General features: G+C 41.9%; 1 protein-coding gene across 1 annotated transcript; it reads right to left on the reverse strand.

The window, feature by feature from the left end:
* Positions 1-6,869: 6,869 nt before the first annotated feature.
* Positions 6,870-15,082, reverse strand: LOC112233090 (microtubule-associated protein RP/EB family member 1). Its single transcript, XM_024400497.2, has 7 exons — positions 14,758-15,082; positions 13,924-14,047; positions 13,577-13,722; positions 10,228-10,420; positions 9,812-9,921; positions 9,543-9,695; positions 6,870-9,110 (listed from the first exon to the last, which is right to left on the reverse strand). The coding sequence occupies exons 2-7, from the start codon at positions 14,042-14,044 to the stop codon at positions 9,060-9,062; spliced, it is 774 nt and encodes a 257-aa protein (XP_024256265.1). The 5' UTR covers positions 14,045-14,047; positions 14,758-15,082; the 3' UTR covers positions 6,870-9,059.
* Between the last annotated feature and the right edge of the window lie 547 nt (positions 15,083-15,629).

Raw genomic sequence — 15,629 nt, forward strand, 5'->3', positions numbered from 1 at the left:
GGATGCAGGAGCATATTTCATGAGCAGAACATTATTTTTAAATTGAACCTTTATTTAACTAGGCAAGTCAGTGAAGAACAAATTCTTATTTACAATGACGGCCTACCCCGGCCAAACCCGGACGACACTGGGCCAACTGTGCACCGCCCTATGGGACTCCCAATCACGGCCAGATGTGATGGAGCCTGGACAAGACACCCACTTTGTGACTGATGACTGACATAAGGGCATGTACCTGATAGGCCTATCTGGCATATATGATTATGATGGTCATAAGGCTTCTTGACAGTGTGATAAAGTGTATTTTCTTAGTCCAAGTATGATGGTCATAAGGCTTCTTGACAGTGTGATAAAGTGTATTTTCTTAGTCCAAGTAAAGTGACACAAGATGGTCATAAATGCTTCATGACATTTCATAAGGTGCATTTTCTTAGTCCAAGTGACAAAGGATGATCATAATGCTTTGTGACAGTGTCAAAATGTATTTTCTACAAGTTATTTTTTTTAAATCCTAGAGTCGATTGACGTACTGGTGCATCAATCTAAGTAACATTAAAAAAAATCCCCATTAAAATCTGTCAATTTAAGCTAGAGACATCTATTGTGCCTGGCAGGGGCACAACTTTGGTTTTAGAAGTGGGGAACATAATATATATATATATATATATATATATATTTTTATCCAATTGGATAAACACTCCAAACAAGCCTAACCGACCGCTTGGAGGCGTCTGTATGCTCCTAAAGCACACTGTTGCATCATTTTGTATCACATTCCAATGATAAAACTGGGGGGGACCAAAATGCAATTTTGCCCCCGACCCCAGTGAAAGTTGCACCCCTGGTTCCTGGATAAGGACCACTATGTAAGCAGGGGAAGCTACTGTATTTTAGCCTTTTGAGAGTGGGGCACAATGTGGTGAGCACCAGTGAAGTTTGGTCAGACGCACAGCAGGTGGCGACAGCGTTCAACTCAGGTAGGAAGCGGATCTGATGGCGGGTGGGGGGTGAGGCACGAGAAGAAGAGATACAGTAATACTGTGAGAATAGCTACAACATGGGTGGGATAATGAAAACATAGGGAGAAAAAAAAGAAGAAATCAAGACCAAGGTAATACAACTAGGCAATAGAGTAGTATAATGAAGGCTGTTGAGAGGGAAATGAAGGTGTACGTGGTCTAATGGAAGTAAGAGGTCTACTGCAGTCAGTCAGTCCATCTTCTCTCCTCCCTGCCATGCATTAGCATCTCCATCCTGTTCATTATCTAGGTTGAAGATGACAACAGGATTCTAATATCTCATATCTCTTTGCAACAATGGGACCAGCTATGCTAGTTAGCAAAGGTGCTGGTAGTTTGCAAGGGTGCTGATCCCAGATTTGTGACAGCATGGTCTTAACCTGTATATTTTCAACCTAGTTCCGTATGTATTAGTCAGTGATAGGGGATACGTCCCTTTCTTTTGACAACTCTCTTCTATTTCCTTCCTCTCCAACAGGCGAACAAAGCGCCAAAAATAGTTTCGCTACCAAAGGAGATGTAAAGCTGTCGACTATTATAACAATGGATAGCTTTATCACTGACGTTAAATCCTTTACAACATCTCTGCTAGACTCTGTGGAGCAGGAGAGAGATCCACCCAAATCTCCACCACAGTCCTAATGATCTACTGATCATATCAGTTTGCAAACAATGTAATATATATATATATATATATATATATACACACACACACATATATAAATGCCCCCCTCCTCTCCTTTGGAACTATTCCCCAGGTCATTGCTGTAAATGAGAACCTGTTCTCACTCAGTCATTTTACATGGTAAAATAAGGGTAACATTTTTGGGGCAATTGCTACTATCAAATCTGGTCTGAGGCATGGACGCATCTCTGAACAGAGTGCCGGATGTAATTTGTAAACCGAGTGTAAACCGATTCAACAACAGGTTAACATTTTCGGTCAGTCAAACGACTACCAGCAGGTGGTCCCTAAAACACACCGCGCAGACAGCAAGCCAACGAACGGTGAACAAATGCTTCTAGTGGTCCAACTAATGGGGGACAAACAGAGGAGGAAGGTCATAAGTCAAAACCTGGTACAGTTGACCCAGAACCATATACCTATCTAATACCTATACAATCACAGATCTACAGTACCAGTCAAAAGTTTGGACACACCTGCTCATTCAAGGGTTTTTCTTTATTTGTACTATTTTCTACATTGTAGAATAATAGTGAAGACATCAACATTATGAAATAACACATATGGAATCATGTAGTAACCAAAAAAAGTGTTAAACAAATCAACATTTATTTTATATTTGAGATTCTTCAAAGTAGCCACCCTTTGCCTTGATGACAGCTTTGCAAACTCTTGGCATTCTCTCAACCAGCTTCATGAAGTAGTCACCTGGAATGCATTTCAATTAACAGGTGTGCCTTGTTAAAAGTTAATTTTATAATTTCTTTCCTTCTTAATGCGTTTGAGCCAATCAGTTCTATTGTGACAAGGTATGTGTGGTACACAGAAGATAGCCCTATTTGGTAAAAGACCAAGTCCATATTATGGCAAGAACAGCTCAAACAATCTAAGAGAAATGACAGTCCATCATTTCTTCACGACATGAAGGTCAGTCAATCTGGAAAATTTCAAGAATTCTGAAAGTTTCTTTGTCACGCCCTGACCTTAGTTATCTTTGTTTTCTTTATTATTTGGTTCGGTCAGGATGTGACAAGGGTGGTGTGTTTAGTTTTTCTATTGTCTAGGGGGGGTTGTATGTCTAGGGGGTTTTCTAGTCTAGGGGTTTATATGTCTATGGTTGCCTGGATTGGTTCTCAATCAGAGGCAGCTGTTTATCGTTGTCTCTGATTGGGAACCATATTTAGGTAGCCATATTCCTTGGTTTATCTGTGGGCTATTGTCTATGTATAGTTGCATGTCAGCGCTAGTTGTTAATAGCTTCACGGTCGTTTTGTTCAAGTGTTCTTCATTAAATAAATAAGAGGAATGTATTCTCATCACGCTGCGCCTTGGTCTCCTCGTTACAACGAACGTGACATTCTTCAAGTGCAGTCACAAAAACCATCAAGCTCTATGATGAAACTGTCTCTCATGAGGACCGCCACAAGAAAGCAAGACCCAGATTCACCTCTGCTGAGTTACCAGCTTCAGAAATTGCAGACCAAATAAATGCTTCAGAGTTCAAGTAACAGACACATCTCAACATCAACTGTTCAGAGGACACTGTGTGAATCAGGCCTTCATGGTCGAATTGCTGCAGAGAAACCAATACTAAAGAACACCTAAGAACACCTAAGAACACATAATAAGAAGAGACTTGCTTGGGCCAAGAAACACAAGCAATAGACATTAAATCGGTCCTAAATCTGGTCCAAATTTGAGATTTTTGGTTCCAACCGCCGGGTCTTTGTGAGACGCAGAGTAGGTGAACGGATGATCTCCGCATATGTAGCTCCCACCGTGAAGCATGGAAGAGGAGGTTGGATGGTGCTTTGCTGGTGACACTGTCTGTGATTTATTTAGAATTCAATGCACACTTAACCAGCATGGCTACCACAGCATTCTGCAGCGATACGGCATCCCATCAGGTTTGCACTTAGTGGGACTATCATTTGTTTTGACCCAACACACCTCCAGGCTGTGTAAGGGCAATTTGACCAAGAAGGAGAGTGATGGAGTCCTGCATCAAATGACCTGGCCTCCACAGTCACCTGACCTCAACCCAATTGAGATGGTTTGGGATGAGTTGGACCACAGAGTGAAGGAAAAGCAGCCAACAAGTGCTCAGCATATGTGGGAACTCCTTCAAGACTTTTGGAAAAGCGTTCAAGGTGAAGCTGGTTTAGAGAATGCCAGCTGTGAAACGTTGTCATCAAGGCAAATGGTGGCTACTTTGAAGAATCTAAAACATAAAATGTTTTGATTTGTTAAACACTTTATTGGTTACTGCATGATTCCATGTGTTACTTCATAGTTTATGTCTTCACTATTATTCTACAATGTAGAAAATAGTAAAAATAAAGAAAAACCCTTGAATGAGTGGGTGTGTCCGAACTTTTGACTGGTACTGTACATGGCTAGGAAGGAGGGTAGTCTAATGATCCATGGGTTTCATGAGCAAGCTGCCTGTGGATGTATTCATATAAGATAGAAGACAGTAAAATCATGGGTGAGGAATGATGAATCATTCAAATTATTCCATGTGAAACAGAAACAATGGGATCATGTATTATTCAAATATGTCCCTGTGGACATTGCATTCCAGTCTAGTCTAGTAGAAGTCTGGCCTGTATCAGTGTGTGTGTGTGTGAGTAGTCCTTCAGTCATTTCAGATAGGAGATTCCCACCACAGTCTTCCTCAGTGTCTCAGCACACAGACACCTCCTGGTCTAGCCCTCTGTCTAGTAACAGGGTAGGGATGCTCATAAAATAATCATTCTGGGTGGCGGCTGGGGGTTTGAGTCAGAGGGGGCTCACTGTCTTACGAGGGACACAAGTGGCGTTCTATGGGACACGCCCACACAAGCATGTCACAAGCATGTCTGAGGACAGAAGGATTTGAAACTCTAACCCCGTACTTCTGATTACCCACCCATTAACCCCTGCCCTGAGCAATAAAATAGACAACAGCCTTTTTCCAGGGTCCTCAAAACTACCAGCTTGGCCAGACAGACACCCACTTAGTCCACACCGCCGTCACAGTTGGTGTCCACCTTCATGAAGATGATGTCCACATCTTCATCGTCAATATCACCCATCATCTTCTTGATAGCCTCGAGAAACTCATCCATATACAATCCTTTGAGAGAGGGAGAGAAAGAGAGAAAGACAGGTGGGCAGAGAGAGAGAGAGAGAGAAAGAGAGAGAGAGAGAGAGAGAGAGAGGAGAAAAGAGTCATTAGGATAATATAAGAGAGGGGTATAGGTGGAATCTATGTAAGGTTTTCAACAATGGAGTTTCACAGAAAATTATTGACATTCCAGAAAAGCTAATGCCACAGCAGTGGAATTCCAATCTGAAAGCTTCACCTGGAAATGGTGTAATGTGAATTTCACATTCTGAACCAGGATTGTTTTTTGTCAACACAATACTCACAGCAAAGACCTTATTTTCAATGACGGCCTAGTTAACAGTGGGTTAACTGCATTGATCAGGGGCAGAATGACAGATTTGTACATTGTCAGTTTAGGGATTCGAACTTGCAACCTTTCGGCTGCTAGTCCAACCACTAGGCTACCCTGCCGCCCCAGGATAAAAAGAAACAGCCAACAGAAAACATTTACATGGAAATACTGTTTTATTGTTTGTAAGAAACTTGATTCAGCAAATAGGATTTAAGAAGCAAATTAAGAAAAAATAATGAATTTCCCGCTGAAGAGCAGGAGAGAGAAAGCAAAAAAATAGAACAAAAAAGATGGCACAAGGCCCACAGTGTAAAAGAATGTCAGCACAGATTGGTGAGAATGTCACAGTGGAGATCTGATGAGCACCACTGATCTTTTGCACCCCCAAAACATATGGCCTGCTTACAGTGTGTGCTGTGAGTAACATCCTTCCAATAACCACTCTATTCTAATCATTGAAAATATCAAAATAAACAACAAAAAACTAAAAAATGGGACTCAAAAAGGCAAACAGAAAGTTGATCGAAGTTAGAGGTTAAGATTGGCAAAGGGTTAGATGAAGAGGCCATTGAGGGGTTGTCCCACTTGCATATAAAATGGACGTTTACAAAGACAATAAAAGCGCTCCAAGATGACTACTCTAGATGCATACCAGACCTCAGAATGCCTGGATAGGTGTTTAATATCAGCAAACCACATCATATGACATAGCAAACTGAAGCCCGACTGCGCAGACGATGACGTGTCACACAACCATTGGTTGATGCAATAAAACACATTTAAATGTAGTCAGCCTGGAACAGACTAGTGTTTCTAAGATTTCTCTTGGCAAAACCCCTCAATATCAGCCATCAGACTTGTTTAGTCATCAAACCACAAGCTAGATGTGTTTCAAACAAGAGAATGTGAAGTTCTCAAACTTTCAAAGACTATATCACTCAAAGTTGTTGAAATCTTAGTGTGGCGATATTAACCCAAATTGCAGTTATTTTTCCATTTTAAACAACTAATTGCCCGACATCAGTTCAATTATTTGAATTACATTTGGTTCATTTTTTTCGTGCACATTGCAGTTTCTCTATAAATAATGAACGTGGTAATCAACTACAATGATCCATTGCGCATAAACGTATCCAGTCAGTTTTTTTTAGAATGCGCGATCGTGAGGGATATAGCGCAGCTGTTGCTTCGAGCAGTATTTCTACCTGAAAATACATGATCCAAGTGATTGATAGTTGGTATTCAGCGATCAAAGTATGCCTTATTTACTTGGAATAACTACAAAATAGTGATTTTTAGACAGCATATGCAGCAGAGCTGAAATGACTTGGAATGAAATTAAGTCATCAAATAAAACCAATGTAATATACACACACAACTGAGATATTTCATTAAAAGAAACTAATATGTTAATTAAGCAATAAGGCATGAGGGGGTGTGGTATATGGCCAATGGCTGAGGGCTGTTCTTAAGCAGACGCATCCTGGAGTGCCTGGATACAGCCCTTAGCCGTGGTATATTGACCATATACCACAAACGCCCGAGGTGCCCTATTGTTATTATAAACTGGTTACCATTGTAATTAGAGCAGTACAAATAAATGTTGTCATACCCGTGGTATACTGTCTGATATACCACAGCTGTCAGCCAATCACCAGTCAGGGCTCGAAATAACCCGTTTATAAGTGAGCAGTAAGCAGTAATGAGCAGTCACTACCATCATGGGACTTAACTGTTTTATTCTGTGTTACAGCATTCAACCCAAATAATCAAAACCGAAATCCGTGATTGTTTTCTATTAATCGAACCGACCCTCGAAAAGCACTAAATCACTCAGCGCTATGGAATCTGCTGAAAAGGATGATCGTCACAATTAGTATATCTGTGTATTAAATATACACGTTCATGTCCCAATACGTTCCGGAAGTGGTTATGCCAAAAAAGTTGACACATTGAATTAGGGTTGTGATCCTGATTAAGCAATAGACAAACGTAACAGAAAATTATAATTATGATACCAGGCATGAGTAAGGATTTTGCATGACATTCAAAGGGCCTGTTTTAGTGCCAGATAACTGAAGTACCCTGCAATGTTAAAATGTGTGCTGCTCCCATGTGGACTCCAAACCAAATGGGCAATTACCTAATCAGCATCAGAAAATCCCCATCATGAAAAGCGAATGATGCCTCGCTAAACGCAACCGATTGATCCTATTGCTGCTCCCATTGTCGCATTATTGTACAATTTAAAACATTATTTAACGAGCCCTGCTAGGAGGCAATACCTTGGACTAAACAGTTATGTATTGCTAATCATTGGAGAGGTTATTTCTATGAAGGTATTTCATTCAAACGTTGGGCGGCACCAGTTAGATTAAGTACACAAATAGGCTCATAACACATCAATGAACCATCAACGGTATAAAAATGTCATTGGCTTTCGTATAACCGGAAGACTGAAAGTCTATATAATAGCTTAAAATACCCAAGCTTCTGCCAAATTCTCTACACATCTTTATTTCAGAGCAGCAGAGAGAAAAAAAATTGATAAGAGCTTAAATTACAATACTTTAAATCGTATTACAAACATCTGCCAAAAAAAAGAAGAGTACATCAAAGTCACATCTATGTAAGTTATTAAAAGTTTTTTTTTTTTACTCATTAAGAATAAAGCAATTCCAAAAAATAATCTGATCTTCTAGCGCAGACTGGCAGTTCTATTTGCATATCAGCGTTTTGGGCCTCAGAACCTGTCACTGGTGCAGTTGCTACATGATCAAAACAAACTCACAACTGGAGTGTTAAAACATGCTACAGAACCAGGAGTATTCTGTTTGTTGAGTAAGTAGAAATGAGAAGAGAAAAAAAACAGCAAAGTCACTCACCTTTCACATTCCCTAAGAGGATGAATTAGACACTAGAGGCTAAATCAAGTTAAAACTTCCCCTGCCAACTGACAAATGATATATCGGGAGAAAAAAAATACAAAAAACCCAAAGCAGGTAGTTTGGGATGGACTTGGGACCAGGGGAGTTTCTGGCATCCACAGTGCACATGCCTTCCAACAGCCAAGAGACAAACAAAACAGATAAATCACGCACAAAGTATTCCACCGTAAACTTGTAGTTCTAACATGTTTCTTCAGCATTAAATATTGTCATGTTATGAGCTGTCCTGTATCTTTGAGAAAATAATGATAATAATAATAATATCCACTTTCCTGGAATAAAGAATAGCACTATTTAAAACAGGTTCATCTCCAAACTGGATGAGACCAAATGAAAGAATTTTTAAAATATGAGAGTTGTGGTTAGTGAAGAAAACAATTCTTCCACAATAAGTACACTAATCTTTCATTGAACCCATCTAAAACACTTTCTCTATTGAAATGATTAGGAACTTAGTACATTTTCTCAGACCCATAAAACAATATACATGTGGGAAAGACTGTGATAATTTGGGAAACAAGTCAACTAAGAAAAATACAATGTACAAAAGTGAGTGCAGGTGCCAACAAACTTTTAACTCCAATTCCCGGAAGAGACAGAAAATTAGGGAAAATACCAAGAAAAAAAGCAGAATCTTAGACTGACAGTTCACTCTTCTGGACCCAAATAGAGAGCCAAAATAGTCGCCTTCTTCCAACATGATGCCAAGACCGACCCTGGCACAGGCCAATAGGATGACTCGAAGAAGGGGCTTCAGAGGTACTTCACACTACTTATTTCAACTTGATCTGAGAGACTATTTTTGTTGTTGTTGTTGATATAGTCTATTCAGAGACCAAGCAATGAATAACATGATCTGGATGTTTAGGGTGTGTTACGCAGGGTGAGGATGGGAGCTGTTGTAGCTGATTGAAGGGGCTGGGAGGGGAGTAGTATTAAAAGTTGCACGGTCCAGTCTTGAACATTAGAACTCCTCGTGGTCCTCTGACTCAGCGTCCGGTATGACGAAGCCCTCCTGAAAGCACAGACAGATGAATAAAGAGAGTCGAAATACTCACATTTTGATCTAAACCTGACATGTGTCAAATACTTCTTAAAAAACACTTGCGCAGCGTTTGATTTGCCTGGTAGAGGCACAGATGGAATGGTGCCAAAAGTGCAAACCACACTAAATCAAGCGCACCAGTGTTTTGACATTTATTTGACTCAGATGAATGAGTTTCGAACAGACTGAACCAATCATGCGCGGCCTGATGGAGGGAAACAGCACAGTTTGTCCAAGCTGTATGATCGTACTTTAGCATTCCACTTGAGCTACATTACATGCCAATCCACGGATGGAATTTTAGAGGGCATCAGCAGTTGCTTGAACCAAAACACAGGCTTAAAATCTAAGAAAGCTAAAGTTGACCCACGAGGCTCTGCGTGTAACGTTTACTAAACTCACGTCTGTGGCGTAGAGTATATCTACAATCCTCTGCAGTGTGGGGTCACCCTCGCCTTCCTTCTCTTGGCAGATGAGCTCAATGTTCCTCAGTTTGCCAAAATAGAAGTCCCGCTCCTTCTCCATGTCCTGGATGGTGGACTTCAGTATATTCACCTGGGAGGGAAAGGGAAATATGCATATCTGAACTTCAGCCAAACAATATGTGAATACAGCAATTGTTTATTCTAATACGTGTCAAGGCACATGAATGGAAGGTTGGATGACAGTACTTCCTGGATGAGTTCGGCCCGCTCCTCGTCACCTCCGCCAGCCCCTGGTCTTCGTGCCGAGCTGGGCGCCATTTTGGGTGCTACCTTGGCAACTGCTGCCCGCTGGGGTGCTGAGGGGAACAAGCAACTAATTAGAATGAGATGGGGAGAGGTTGTTATTGACAAGCTCAGTAGATTTCAATATGGAAAGAGTCATCTCTCGACTGCTTACAGCAGTCAGTTTCTCTCAGTGTTTCTATTCTCCCTCCAACCCAAAACAATTTGGTTTTCGTTGCTTTCGATTGACAATTTTAGTTCAAAAGGTCTCAAGATGTTGATTTTTGGGGCCTTTGTGCCCTGCCTGGAACATTATCTAGGGGAACCTTCTCCTAAAAAAATAAAAATACAATCATGGCACAGGCTGAGCCACCACTCACCAGCATTGAGGATCTTCTTGGGTTTGTTGAGGGCAGACACGGCAGGGCTGGGCATGGTGTCTTGGCCCTGGCGAGCCTCCACAGGGTCGTACTCCTTCCCATCGTAGTTGGCATCAAAGAACTTCTTGAACCACTGCACATACTCAAAGTTGTCCTGGAACTTGCCTTTTATCAACTTGTCAACAGGGATGATCTTGAGAGGAACAAATAACCATGTTAGTGGATTCAACACCACAAAAATGGGTTAGATAAACACTAGTGGATGGCAACGCCAGACACAGTTGATTTAGCCTGAACATGCATTGCAGAGGTAACTACCGTTAAATGCAGAATGAATATGGATAGAACACAGACTAGGAGGATCGTCTGAGCTGTTGAATTGCGACTCCACCTTGTCCCTGTACTGGCAATCAAACAAGCAAAATGCCAGTTCAGGGAATTCAGGGAATTGAACGGCTCAGACACCAGACGTATGTGGCAGGATCTACAGGAAATCGCACGCACTACAAAAAGAAATCCAGCCACGCCACGGAGACCAACGTCACGCTTCCAGACAAACTAAACACCTTATTTGTCCACTTTGAGGATAATACCATGCCACCGTCGCAGCCCGCTAACAAGGACTGCAACCTCCCCCTCTCCTTCGACATGGCTGACATGAGTAAAACATTTAAACTTGTTAACCGTCGCAAGGTTGCTGGCCCAGACGGCATCCCTAGCCACATCCTGAGAGCATGTGCAGACCAGCTGGATGGTGTGTTTACGGACATATTCAACCAATTCCTATCCCAGTCTGTTGTCACCACATGCTTCAAGAACCCCACCTAACTGGCCACCCTAGACCCACTTCAATTTGTTTACCGCCGCAATAGGTCCATAGATGATGCAATCGCCATCACACTCCCCTATCCCATCTGGACAAAAGGAATACCTATGTAAGAATGCTGTTCATTGACTACAGCTCAGCATTCAACACCATAGTACCCTCCATGCTCCTCATCAAGCGGGAGGCCCTGGGTCTCAACCCCACCCTGTGCAATTGGGTCCTGGACTTTGACAGGCCGCCCCCAAGTGGTGAAGATAAGAAATAACATCTCCCCTTCGCTGACCCTCAACACTGGGGCCCTACAAGGGTGCGTGCTCAGCCCCCTCCTATACTCCCTGTTCACCCACGACTGCATGGTCATGCACGCCTTCAACTCAATCATCAAGTTTGCAGACGACAACAGTAGTGAGCCTTAACACCAACAATGACGAGACAGCCTACAGAGAGGAGGTGAGGGCACTCGGTGTGTGGTTTCAGGAAAACAACCTCTCACTCAATGTCAAAACAAAGGAGATGATTGTGGACTTCAGGAAACAGCAGAGGGAGCATCTCCCTATTGACATCAAAGGGACAGCAGTAGAGAAGGTGGAAAGTTATGTTCCTGGGCGTACACGTCACTAACTGAAATGGTCCACACACAGACAGTGTGGTGAAGGCACAATAGGGCTTCTTCAACCACAGGAGGCTGAAGAAATTTGTCTTGTCACCCAAAACCCTGACAAACTTTTACAAATGCACAATCGAGAGCATCCTGTCGGGCTGTATCACAGCTTGGTACGGCACCTGCACCTCCCTCAACCGCAAGGCTCTCCAGAGGGTGGTGCTGTCTGCACAACGCATCACCGGGGGCAAACTACCTGCCCTCCATGACACTGACAGCACCCGATGTCACAGGAAGGCCAAAAATATCATCAAGGACATCAACCACCCGAGCCACTGCCGTTTCACACCGCTATCAACCAGAAGGCGAGGTCAGTACAGGTGCATCAAAGATGGGAACGAGAGATCGAAAAACAGCTTCTATCTCAAGGTCATCAGACTGCTAAACAGCAATTACTAACTCAGAGAGGCTGTTGCCTAAATTAAGACCCAATCACTGGCCATTTTAACTTAATAAATGGATAGTCACTTTATACAATGCACTTTAAATAATGCCACTCTAATAATGTTTGCATATCTTACATTACTCATATCACATGTATATACTGTGTTTTATACCATCTACTGCACCTTGTCTATGCAGCTCGGCCATCTCTCATACATATACTTACATGTACATATTCTCATTCACCCCTTTAGATTTGTGTGTATTAGGTAGTTGTTGGGCAATTGTTAAATATTACTGCACTGTCGGAACAGAAGCATTTCACTACACTCACATTAACCTCTGCATGTGACAAATACAATTTGATTTGAGGGACTTCGTCATGACACTTGAAGGGAGAAAATCCAGACTCAATTTTTTGCTCTCCATCTCACACACTCGACTGTGCAGTAGCAGAAGCCAACAAATACGCCATCCAACTACTGGCTGAGAACTAACGACTAACTAACAGAGAGGAGTCTGTATAGGATGCCAACAGTCCCCTCTCTTCTGGCACAGGAAAGTAAATATCAGTGAGCCACAGTAGACAGAGGCCATGCTAGCTCAGCAGGAAACAATTAGCAAGCAGTGCCAGAGAAGTATAAAGCAGGGAACTGTACAGTTTAAAAAACAAAACGGAAGCAAACAGGAAAAAAAACAGGGCGGGACCTACCCGAATTTCTCCAATAGAAACTCGTTTGCATTTTCCGTTTGGAGTAAATGGTTTGTGCAAAACGTTTTTCAACAGAATCGCCGTAATGATTACACACACACACACTATGGGCAACTCAGATGTCTAAATCCAAATGAGAAGCCAAAGATTAGGATATTAGGTTTAGAGAACATCTAAGAGACAAGTAGGCCATGTCTTTCGGTTGTATGAATTCCTGTACGCACTTGGTGGTAATATTGAAATGGTTAATAAATTGCAAGACAACACATGGTAAAGACAGGAAGCAAAAGGATTAATAGATACATATGCTTCAAAAGCAACCGGTTCAACAGATGAAAAAACAAATATACGTAGCCCGGCAAATAGGTACAGCTCTGGATGTGGACTAGAGAAGTGGCATTCAACGTCACAGTTACGGGGGAACTGCAGTGGGGTCACCAAAATTATTATTTTTAAACTCAGAGAACAGATTATTGTATGGGACAACAAATGTTTTTTTTACTGAGGAAATTTGTTTATTTTCCTTTTGATAAGAGATTAAAATGCCATGAATTGAAGGTTATTTGTTGATGTAAAAATCTAAATGTATATATTTTATGGTTGTATTATTAGATTTGGGGTGTGGTTTTGGAGAAATTATTGGGGACAAATTGGTTCCCCATAAATTCTGCTGGGGAAGAAAATGGAGTCCCCGCTGAAAAAGTTTGAATACCACTGCTCTATAGCCTAGGCCATGCTGAGAGGGAAAATAGAATAGCCGACTTACTTTGTCAACACCCATTCTTTTGAAGCCAGCTTGCAAGATCTTGTAGTTGTGAATGAATTCGTGCTCAAGTTTTGCAGCAAATTTGACTTTCTTCAAAGGCACACAGCCAGGAAAAAGCATGTCCATGAACTGGCAGTAGGCCGCACCTTTAGAAGACAGACACACCAGGGGTCATCACAAATCCTATTGAACTATTCCTCTTTGATCACACAAAAGGAAATTAGGCTAAACCTTTAGGCTACATCAATTATAGGATTTACTTTAATTTACTCAAGTATAAGCAATCTCTGCCGTATGATGTAATGCAAGAACAAATGCATTTGTGCCATCCATACCCATCCACTTACCTGAACATAACAGCTCTATCTTGGTAAGGTTGATCTGTAACGATTCATTAATCCATGCAAGCATGTCATGACGACTCAAATTGTCACTGCACACTGAGGTTGAGTAAACGTTCACAGCCATTTTCTGTTGAAGCACAATGGAGAGATTTGTTTTCAAGTGTATGTCACGTTAGAAAAAGCACAAAGTTACTAGCTAGTAATCATGTAAGCGGCACAACAGGTGCCACCTAGCACTGGTTCAGTGGGGGACCATTCCTGAAATGAGGAGAAACGATCATTTCGGTTTTGCCTAATAAAATCAGTACTACTAGCTAGAGATTGTACCGTTTCTGACCTGTCTTGCATGCCAGATACCGTTAGTTAGCTAGGTAGGGTGGGCCTGAAAAGGCTAACAACAGTAGTCAGCTAGCCAGCTAACACCAAGGTAATCAGAGCCAGCGTTAGCTTACTAGCTAGTTATAACACCACCAGCAAGCCTGCTAGTATGAGCTAAATAGCTAGCAAGGTAGCTAAGTTAGTACATAGCTTTTTGAACTAGCAAACGTTACTGTATCAATTTAGCGGACGTTTGAATATTAGACATACTAGCTAGTTATATTTAAATAGTTAGCTAACTAGTGAGTAAACTAACGTTAGCTAGTTAGACAACTGTCAGCTGACTTATACTGGATGGCTAGCTACCAACATGTCCCCTGCCCAACTCAGAAGGCTAGCGTGCTACAGCTAGACTCCCAACGACAGACGCATTCAAGGCTCCCCGGCCTCTGCGCCCCCGCCTAGGCATCAACTAAACAGCTAGCTAGCTAAATGCAAAATGGCAAACAAAATACTTACCTTGTTTTGGAATGGCTTTCAGAACTCTAGGTGTTGCTAATATATTAATTCAACGTAAACTGTTTCTCATATAAATACAGACGTCAATGTTACTCTTTTCTTCTCCTGGTAGCCAGTTCCGAGTTCAATAATGCCGGCGACAGCGGGTTGATTCCTTTCAGCGCGACTGCGTGCGTAGAGATGGGGAGCAGCTTGGTAGGTGCTATCTGGAATCCTTGGGACGTCCTTACCACATCGAAGTAGAAATTTAAAATGGTAGGGACGTCCCAAGGATTCTAAATAGCACTGATCGGAGCAGCTTGGGCGAGGCTAGACCTACAGTCATTGAGCTAGAACAGGGTTTCACAAACTCGGTGCACTTTTTTTTGTGTTTTTTTTTTTTGCCCTAGCACTACACAGCTACAACGCTGGGCTAGACTAACGCTTTCTGTATCAACCAACCTTTATACATTATTATTACTACAGGCAACATACTAATTTGAAACACTGGCATCCAGGACCTCTATAACAGGCTGTGTCAGAGGAAGGCCCTAAAGATTCTCAAAGACTCCAGCCACCCATGTTATAGACTGTTCTCCCTCCTACCGATCTGCATGGCAAGCAGAAACCAAGTCTCGAACCAACAGGACACTGAACAGCTTCTAACCCCAAGCCACAAAACTGTTAAATAGTTAACCAAATAGCTACCTGGACTATCTGCATTGACCCCAACCCCCGCCCCCCTTGCACTAACTATTTTGACTCATATACTGCTGCTACTGCTTATTATTTACCCTATTACCTAGTCACTTTATCCTTACCTATATGTACATATCTACCTCCATTACCTCATACCCCTGTACATCAACTCAGCACTGGTACCCTGTGTATAG

This window comes from Oncorhynchus tshawytscha, linkage group LG16 (genome assembly GCF_018296145.1).
Source record: "Oncorhynchus tshawytscha isolate Ot180627B linkage group LG16, Otsh_v2.0, whole genome shotgun sequence".
Classification (NCBI taxonomy): Eukaryota; Metazoa; Chordata; class Actinopteri; order Salmoniformes; family Salmonidae; genus Oncorhynchus; species Oncorhynchus tshawytscha.